The following is a 10,182-nucleotide window of genomic DNA, read 5'->3' as shown; positions in this document are numbered from 1 at the left end:
TGCTCCCATCTCCTCTCTCTCTCCCCCTCCGATCTCCTCTCTCCCATTGCTCTCTCGCCGATCTCTCCACCCCACCTCCGATCTCTTCTCTCTCTGATCATCTCTCTCTCCCCTCTGATCTCCTTTCTCTCTATGATCTCAAATCCATCACCCCTACGTTCTCCACGTTCGCTCCTATTTCCTTCGCTCCTCACCAATCTCCTCTCTCTGTCTGTCCTATCTAGTCTCTCTCACCGATCTTTGCTCTCTCCGATCTCCTCTCTCTCCCTTCCGATCTTGTCTCTATATATGATCTCAAAGCCATCACCCCTATGATCTCCACGTTGTCTCCAATCTCCTTTCTCTCTCCTGCAATCTCCTCTCTCGTCTCTCTCTCCGAACTTTTCTCGCTCGGATCTCCTATCCCTCCAATCTCTCTCCCATGACACCTCTGATCTCCCGTCTTTCTGATCCTTTTACCCCCCCGATCACCTCTCTCTCCAATTTCCTCTCTCCTCTCCGATCTCATTTCCCCATCCTCTCTTTTCCCCCCTCCGATTCCCTCTATTACTCTCCTTCGATCCTCTCTCTCACATTTCGATCTTCGTACTTCCGCCCCCCCAAACCTTGCCGCCAATGGATCCACTGACCTTCTACGCACAGAGCCGAGGAAAGCGTGGCCTACGTGCAGGCAACAACTGGGCACTGCTCATGCGCGGCTCAGGTATACAGTGAGCATGCGTGGATAGTCACAAAGTTTTTCATGCATAAAATCACAGCGATTACAAAAACCATTGTAGTATAAGATAAAGAAGACTTGCTGCATTTATATAGGGACCTGGTGAAACAATGCCTAAGTATTGTGTACAGGTTTGGTCTCCTTACCTAAGGAAGGATTGTTTGCCTTAGAGGGAGCGCAACGAAGATTCACCAGAATTATTCATGGGATGGGGGATTGTCTTTTGAGGAGATGCTGAGGAGCCTAGGCATGCAATCGCTAGAATTTAGAAGAATGAGAGGTGATCTCATTGAAATATAGAAAATTCATATAGGGCTTGACAGCGTAGCTGCTCACTGGAAGATTCCTCTGGCTGTGGACTCTAGAAGTAGGGCATCAGATTCACAGAATACGGGTCGTCCATTTAGAACTGAGATGATGAGAAATTTCTTCACTCAAAGGATGGTGAATTATTGCAATTTTCTAACCCAACGATCCTTTACATGCCCATAGTCAGAGCTCAGTCTTTGCGTAAATTCACAACAGAGATTGATAAGATTTTTGGATCTTCAGGGATTCAAGGGATATGGGGTTAATGCGGGAAGGTGGAATTGAGTTGTAATTTCAGCTATGATCTTATTGATTGGTGGAGCAGGCTGGAAATTCCTAATGGCCTATTGTTGCTCTAATTTATTTTGTTCTTATGTTCTTAAATGAGACTCTTCATCCACCTCAACATCCGCACTGTTCACACAGATCAACACCAGGGTCGTAGCAAAAGGATTTGCAATTTATCTTTGGATGACGTTTCAATGAAATCTAAAATTATTTTATTTTGCCTATACTAAAATAAAAATATCTTATTAGCCACAAATCCTTGGAGTAAAAGTGCTTCATTAAATCTGTTTTTTCGGTGGAATGTACCTAATGTCACTGATCACGCTCCCTAGATGACTGTCTCCATGGAGGTTGCTTTATGGTATATCAAAGGGCTCCTCTGAATCAGCCTTTACGTTCACAAGTCAGAGCTCTGTACCTGATGGAACAGAGTTTGGTTCTTCACGCAAGAAATGGACTACCCAGTAATTTTCCAGATAGACCTCATTTACTACCCGGTTCTTGCAGCCCTTGGTGTTCCTGGTAAGACAGTAAAACGAGACAATAAAAGCTTAATATTAATATGTGACTGTTCAGGGTATCCGTTCCCTGTTTGTTGTTACCAGTTAATTAGTTGATTGTCCTGTTTTCTTAATGCGATGTCTTAATCGAAATGATAATATTTTTTTCAATTTTCTCCACAGACAATGTTGAAACAATGATCCCCTTTACTGTGGTTAGCAGAAACTCTTCCCAAGAGTTGATACTGACATCCGATCAGACATGAATTATTAACTCGTTTAATATCCTGATGTAGTTAAATGTGTGTCACGTGTAATGTGGGGATTTTAAGAATGATTGCTTTATAACATTATTTCCTGTTTACAATGGGTTACACTGTAGAAGTCTCTCTTGTTCTCCTGGCCGTCAGTTCAGCTCCGACTGTGTTTGTGTCTGCTTTAAATGGAAGCAAGAATCCAGTGATTTCTGTTAGCAGCATGCGATCCACCCCACCAGATTTAATTTACCACCGAAATTTTTATTGTCAGCAAATTTGCATACATTAGACTCGGTCCCCCCATCAAAGTCATTGATATAGATTGTAAATAGCTGAGGCCCAAGCACTGATCCTTGTGCTACCGCTCTAGTTACAGCCTGCCATCCCGAATATAACACATTTATTCCTACTCTATGATTTCTGGCCCTTAACCAAGACTCAATCAATGTGACAATATTACCCCTAATCCCACAAACCCTAATTGTGTGCGGCACCTGATGGAATGTTTTTTTTAAAAAATTCAAATATATTACATATAGTGATTCCCCCTTACCTTCCCTGCAATTTACACCCTCAAAAAACCTAACAGATTTGTCAAACACGACCTCCCTTTCAAAATTCCGCATTGACTCTGCCCAATCATATGATGATGTTCTAACTGCCCTGTTACTACCTTCTTAATAACAGATTCTGCCATTTTCCTGATTTGAAACTATCACTTTGAAGGAAAAGCACGATTTGATTGAACTAAATGGATAACTTATTGTTGTAAATCATCAGGTGTCATTGCAACTAATGGTCTCGTGCAGCTGTGCGGTTCATGGAACTTGAAATGTGATGGAGAGCTCACTGTACAGGCCATAACCCAACAATGGGAGAAAGCGCACGCTATGCTGTACAGACAATAACCCACAATTGTGAGAGAGCGCACTCCATGCTGTACAGACAATAACCCATCATTGTGGGAGAGCGATCTCCATGCTGTACAGACCATAACCCTACATTGTGAGACACTGATCACCATGCTGACGCAGCATAATCCAACAGTGTGAGGGAGTGATCTCCATGCTGTACAGTCCATAACCCGGCATTGTGGGAGAGCGATCTCCATGCTGTACAGACCATTACCCTACATTGTGAGAGACTGATCACCATGCTGACGCAGTATAATCCAACAATGTGAGGGAGTGATCTCCATGCTGTACAGTCCATAACCCGGCATTGTGGGAGAGCGATCTCCATGCTGTACAGACCATTACCCTACATTGTGAGAGACTGATCACCATGCTGACGCAGCATAATCCAACAGTGTGTGGGAGTGATCTCCATGCTGTACAGTCCATAAGCCAACATTGTGGGAGAGCGATCTCCATGCTGTACAGACTATAACCCAACAAAGTGGGACAGTGATCTCCATGCTGTACAGACAATAACCCAACAGTGTGAGAGAGTGATCTCCATGCTGTACAAATCATAACCAAACAATGTGAGAGAGCGATCACTATTCTGTACAGACCGTAACCCAAAAGTGCAGATCTGATTCGCAGTTATATTAATTCGAAGGCAATGGTGCAAGTTAAATGGGCCCCTGTGTTGTTCGTCACCCACTTTCTCCAGAAATATCGCAGTAATATTTTGCCTCACCACCACTGTCGGTAGCTGAGTTCAACCACGTTTTCATTCCCCCCTTACCTTCAGTTGCAATATTTGCCACAGATTTTCCTGCCCGCCAACACACAGCTTTTTAAATTAACATTTATATTTAATTCGAAACTAGAAAACTGACATTTCAACAGTTTCATAATGGAGTTGAGATGGTTATTTTACAAAACAAAATATTTGGCTAATTTAATGTTTGCTTTTTCTTACAGTGAATGTGGTTGCAATTGTGATCCTGTCCCGTGGAAAGTGCGGTCTCTCGAAGTGCATCACTCGCTATCTGTTGGCCATGGCAGCGGCGGATCTAATGGTGGTTATCATCGATGTGATATTACATCGGATTAATAGCATGTATTTGCCAATTAGTTTCCTCACTCTGAATCCGGTCTGCACTTTGACGTTTGTCGCCTACATTGTCGCTGTAGACTGTTCTGTTTGGTTTACTGTTGCCTGCACATTTGATCGCTTTGTAGCAATTTGCTTTCAGAAATTGCAATCAAAATATTGCACCGAGAAAACAGCGACCGTGGTTATCGCCACCGTGTTTGTGGTGAGTTGTGTGAGGAGTGTTCCATTTTACTATTCAGACTAACCTTTCATAATCATTGACAATGTGCCATGGTATTGTGTTCCGACAGCTGATTATTTGACTTCCCCCTTGTGGAAGGCAGACGAGTTGATCGATAGCCTGATCACCCCTTTATTACCAATCCTTTTAATTATTTTGTTCAATGCTCTGACTGTCAGACATATTATAGCGGCAAATCGAGTCTGCAGTGTACTCCTGAGCAACAGCGACAATGTGAATGATGCTGAGATGAAGAATCGGAGAAAATCCATGATCTTGCTTTTATCTATTTCTGCCAATTTCATACTGTTGTGGATGACGTATGTTGTGCATTCGGTAAACTGGCCAGTGGTAAACTTTTATTACGATGACAAATATCTCAGTAATCCGATATATATCACTCAGCAAGTTGGGTTTACGCTGCAACTGCTCTGTTCCTGCACAAACACTTGTATCTATGGACTGACACAGAGGAAATTCAGAGAGGAGCTGAAGAAAGGGGCGAAATATTTGTTTACACGAAATGGGAATTTATAAGAAAGAAATAACTTGCATTTCTATCACGCCTTTCACCAGCTCAGGACGTCCCAAACCGCTTTCCAGCCAATGAAGAACTTTTTGAAATGTTGTCACTGCTGTAATGTAGGAAACACGGCAACCAACATGCGCACAGCAAGCTCCCACAAACAGCAATATGACAATGACCAGATAATCTTCTTTATAGTGATAAGGATTGAAGAACAAATATTGGCCAGGACAACGGAGTGGAGCCCCCTGCTCTTCTTCGGAATCGTGGCAGTGAAATCTTTGGCGACCAGCTGAGACCTGGCCTCGGTTTAATGTCTCACCCAAAAGACGGCACCTCTGACAGTGCAGCACCACGGACTATCCTTGAGTGTCAGCCTAGAATTTTGTGCTCAAGCCTCTTGGAATGGGATTGTGAACCCACAACCTTCTGAGTCAAGAAACTGGAGCCGCGTTTACATCTTCACATCACACTGTGGGCAGGGGAAGTGAGATTTGGAGATCCATTATCTTCATCCATAGTTTGGATGATTATGTCTAATGGCCACAATATTAAATAGGACTTTAACGAACATCTCAACTTCTCTTCCTGGCCCCCATATTGGTTGATATTTAACACATGTCCCTCTTCTCAGCTTCTGCCCCCTTCTTTCAAAACCGGCACTCACCACTTCCTCAAAAATCCACGCTCAGTCCCTCTGTTGGTACAAACTGCAGCCCCATCTCCAAACACTCTTTTAACTCCTGAGCCCTTCAACATGTCACTGCCTCCCAACGGTGCGCATCCTTCCGACAATTCCTTAATTGAATCTCTTCTATCAGGATTCTATCCCTGCCCCGGTACTGAAACGTTCCTGACATACTTAAAAATTCACACACTCTATCAGTGTTACCGTGGTGCACAATCCCTCCTCGGCCTCCTTAGTCTCTCTGCAGCCTTCGAAACGATTGACCATACTCCTTCAATTAGTCTGCTCCGCTGTCCAGCTCAGGGCCACTGCCCTCGCTTGGTTCTACTCCTACCTGTCCAATAATAGCCTCACTCTTTCCCTTGGAGTCTCCAAGGGTCTGCCTTTGCCCGCTACCGCTTCTTTTTCATCTACATACTGCCCTTTTGAATACATTATCAGAACACATGGGGACTGCTTATACATGCACGCTGACGACTCCAATCTCTCCCTCTCCACCGCCACTCTCAACCCTTACAATTTCGCTGTTATCAGATAGTTTGACCGACATCCAGTATTCCAGGTGTTGTAAATTCCTCCAGTTCATCATTGGGACGACTGAAGGCACCATGTTCAGCTCACAGCACAATCTCTGTAAACTCGCCATGAATTTCAGTCCCCTCCCTAGCCTCTGTCTCAGTCTGAGCCATAATATTTGCAAACTTGGCTCCCAGTTCGATCCCAGGAAGAACTTCAGAATTGCATACTGTCTCGATCACAAAGACTGCTCAATCCTGTAACATTATTTTCACTCATTCGCACCTCAGCCCACTTGCTGCTGAAGCGCTCATTCATACTCCTGTCTTCTCGAGACTCGATTATTCCAATGTGCTCCTGGTCGATCTCCTCATGTTACAACCTTCACAATGTTTAGCTCCGCTGAAACGCTGCTGCCCACTTCCTATCCCTGACAATTTTCCTGATCCAGCTATCATGTAATTGTTGAACAACATTAGGTCCTAGGCCTCTAAAAAAACAAATTTAAAGTTCTCAACCTTGAGTTTAGCTGCCTCCACATGCTGATCTCTTGCTATGTCAGTAATGCTTTCTAGCCCTAGTAAAAGCTACTTCCATTCAGAACTATATTTCCTCTCACACACTTTTGTATCTTTCCTATAACTTTGTCCTACCATTGGCGTTGGTGCCTTCAACAATCTAGTGCTCTGCAAAGTCTTGCTTAAGCCCTTCCGCCTCTTTGCCTCCATCTCCTCCTCTAAAACCTTCATTCATGGCAATTTCTTAAATAAGATTTTCTTTGGCTGAGCAAGCATTTATTTCTGATTGTCCCTCTACGATTCCCTTTGAATCACAGAATCATAGAAAATTATGGCACAGAAGGAGGCCATACGGCACATCGTTGCGGCATGCCGAACGAAAAAGAGCTATTCAGCCTAATCGCACTTTCCAGCTCTTGGTCCGTAGCCTTGTAGATTACAGCACTTCAATTGCAGTCGACGTAATTTTGTTTAAATGTGATGAGTGTTTCTGCCTCCACCACCCTTTCAGGCAGTGACGATTAATAACGTCACTCAGAATTTTTTCCAATAACTTTCCCTCCACCGATTTTATGCTGACGAGCCTGTAATTATTCAAACTATCCCTTTCTCCCTTTTAAACAAAGTTAGAAAGTTTTAACCTCGCTTTTCCTCCCGCACCCGTAGCCAGAGAGTGTTGGAAAATGAAGGTCAGAGCCTCCGCTATTTCCTCACTTGCTTCGCTGTTGTACATTTTTTCTGCCTGAAAGGCGCTATACAAATGAAATTTGGTGTTGCTGTGTTTCTCATTGCAACACCTGTGCTCAAAAAAAAGGCAGGGGTTAATTAATCTAACTGTAGGCAACTCAAATTAACATAGTCAGTGAGCAAGCTCTAAAACATGAATACTCAGCAGGCAATACATGTCCTGATTACAGGAGGCCATGTATAATGTATATCACAGGCGGAGTTGCTCAAATTAGACACCGTTCTTTGAAAAAATTAATGTCCCTTGTAAAAGAAAAAACAGTTGATTTTTATGCATTTTGATTTGCAAATGCTTTTTGATATGGAGTGACAGCGGGTCACTAAGTCTGCTAATTTGAGAACGAAGTTGGTTCTTGAGAGGTAACATACAATATTATTTAATAGATAGTTCTCAGGCTGGAGGGACAGAGATCACAGTAGTACACAGGGGTCACAGGGAGCTCACAGTGGGTCATAGTGATTAGTTTGGCACCAGTAATGTTCCTAAAACAAAAATGAGCTGGAGTTTTGTATCTGCCAAATTTTCATCATTTACACGAGAAAGAAATGGAACATTACTAACAGTTAGCGCTCACTCAGTCCTTACACATGGAGTGTCGGGCTGGGTTTTGGGGCTCGAGTCTTTGGAGTGGGGCTCAATGCCACGACCTACTGACTCAGTGATGAGACTGACACCAAGTGAGGCACGCCTGACAGCTGAGCAAGGTCTCCCGCTCCCCCCAGAGAGGACAGTGGACATGGTGAACCTGAGCAGCAAGTCGATTTATGGTCTTAGGATCAGAGCATCCTCCAGCACAGAAGGAGGCCATTCGGCCCAACTTGCCGTTGCTGGCTCTTTGAAAAACACGTCACTAACTGTGAGTATACGATGTAAGCGTGTAAGAGACCGCAGGAGGATATAGACATTTTGAATCAGACACTCACCTCGTGCGGTGGAGCAAACGGGCGGTGTCGGATCGGCTGACCATTGTGTACAGCGCCTGATAATCAGTTCCTGTGAATTCACACGTTTTGCGCCACCGCCCGAGACAAATTTCTAGGCCTTCAGGAGGATCCAGTCATTTTATGAAATCAGGCGGAGAGAAAAGAGAAAAAATGGATTTCAGCAAAATTTGAAAGGAATGGAGCAGCTAAGAAACTTGAGAAAGAAAGAAAAAAGAAATAAAGAAAGAAATAATTAAAGAAAGAAAACTTCCATTCCTCCAGCGCACTTCACATCTTCCAAAGCTGCCAGAACTCTTCACAGCCAAAGAATTGCATTTGAATTGCAGTCACTGTTGTTTTTGGAGCGAAATGTGAAGACCAATCCACGCACAACAAGGTCCCGCAAACATGATGTTATTGAACACAAACATGAACCACATTTCTTCTTGGTTAAATTCCACAACATACACAGCGGAAGTTAATTTTCTTTAGGATTCTACTTGGCAGTTCCCACATTACAACATTGGCAGCAAAGCGCTTTGGGACGCCCTGAGGTTGTGAAAGGCGCTCTAGAAATGCAAGTCTTTCTTTCCTATAATTTCTTTCATTCTTTCTACCATAGAAATCGATATAACTTAAAACACATAACCAGGGCATTGGGCCCAATCAATCGGTGCTGGCGTTCATGCCCACAAGAGCAAGTGGTTGCGATCACATTTACTCACACTGTTCCGCTAACCCGTCAACCACCTGTCCATCATCCACCTATTGGTTTAATTTTGATTGTTGACGTGGTTTTGGCCTCAAGCACTAACCAGGAAGTGAATTTCACTGCCCCACAACTATCTGTTTAATGAAGTTTCTGCAGCTCTCTGTTCAGAATCGCTGACATTATATTATTGCATCCATAAACTCCCGCTCCTGTCCCCTGAACTACTGAACCAGTCTGCTTCTATCTATCCATTCCTTCAGTTAATACTTTAAAATCTTCTGATCAGAACTGCACTAATATGTTGTTTTAATGAAAACAAACCCATGTTATCCATGCCTCCTGGTGTTCAAGAGAAGGAAGCACTGCCGGCGATCCACTTTCACCTTAAAGGGCCTTGGGCAGACAAACTAATCTTTAGAACTTGAACTTGCATCTCCCCAGGAGCCAGTTAAAGAACAGTTAGTGAATCAGTTAGTCTTCGCTGTGACATGCGGCTTCCCATCAGACAAACCAATGTGGAAGTTGGGTAGAAAAGTATTGCACTGTACATAAAACCAGCTGATTAAACGGTCATCAGTTCATTTTTAGGCCTAGAATTTTGTCTCGGACGCTGGACATAAACGGGCGGTATCGGATCGCCCTTTATGTGCAGTCCAGCCTATCCAATCTTTCCCCATAGCTAACATTCTCTAGTCCTGGCAACATCCACGTAAATCTCATAGTCCTGAAAATGATTCCCTTCCAGCATTTATCCAATATCCTTTAAAGTATGCTATTGAACCTGCTTCCAATGCCCTTTCAGTCAATGCATTCAAGATCTAAACAACTCGCTGTGTAAAAAATGTCCTTACCTCCCCTTCTGGTGCTTTAGTGAATTATCTTACATCTCTGTAATCTGGTTACAGAATCTTCTGGAAAGAGTTTCTCCATATCGCCTTCATGATTTTGAGCACCTCTAATAAATCTCTCCTTAACCCTCTCTGCCTTAAGGAGAACAACCCCAGCTTATGCAGTCTCTCCATATAACTGAAGTCCCCCATCCCTGGTACCATTCTAGTAAATCTCCTCTTCACCCTCTCCCAGCTCTTGGCCTCCTTCCTAAAGTGTGATACCCAGAATTGGACACAATACGCCTGCTGCTGCCTAACCAGTGGTTACTTCCTCACTTTTGTACTCTATGCCTGTGTTGATGACGCCGAGGATCCTGTATGATTTTAAACAGCTTTATCAACTTGTCCTGTTAACTTCAATG

The 10,182-nt window shown here is 43.5% G+C and overlaps 1 protein-coding gene across 1 annotated transcript; it reads left to right on the top strand.

The window, feature by feature from the left end:
* Positions 1-1,767: 1,767 nt before the first annotated feature.
* Positions 1,768-9,889, top strand: LOC147085221 (putative G protein-coupled receptor 139). The gene is made up of 3 exons (XM_085979131.1): positions 1,768-1,837; positions 3,944-4,281; positions 9,836-9,889. The coding sequence occupies exons 1-3, from the start codon at positions 1,768-1,770 to the stop codon at positions 9,887-9,889; spliced, it is 462 nt and encodes a 153-aa protein (XP_085835257.1).
* Positions 9,890-10,182: the final 293 nt, after the last annotated feature.

Source organism: Somniosus microcephalus, unplaced genomic scaffold (assembly GCF_052327205.1).
Source record: "Somniosus microcephalus isolate GS21.2 unplaced genomic scaffold, FLI_Smic_1.0 unresolved_chr8, whole genome shotgun sequence".
NCBI lineage: Eukaryota > Metazoa > Chordata > Chondrichthyes > Squaliformes > Somniosidae > Somniosus > Somniosus microcephalus.
Note: the sequence above shows the minus strand (reverse complement) of the source record. Positions and strands in the feature narration are given on the sequence as shown.

Coding starts and splice junctions, on each gene's coding strand:
- LOC147085221 (XM_085979131.1), top strand. CDS start 1,768: ATGGACTACCCAGTAATTTTCCAGATAGACCTCATTTACTACCCGGTT. Junction 1,838..3,943: donor TGCAGCCCTTGGTGTTCCTG/GTAAGACAGTAA, acceptor TTTTTCTTACAG/TGAATGTGGTTGCAATTGTG. Junction 4,282..9,835: donor TTATCGCCACCGTGTTTGTG/GTGAGTTGTGTG, acceptor ATCTGGTTACAG/AATCTTCTGGAAAGAGTTTC.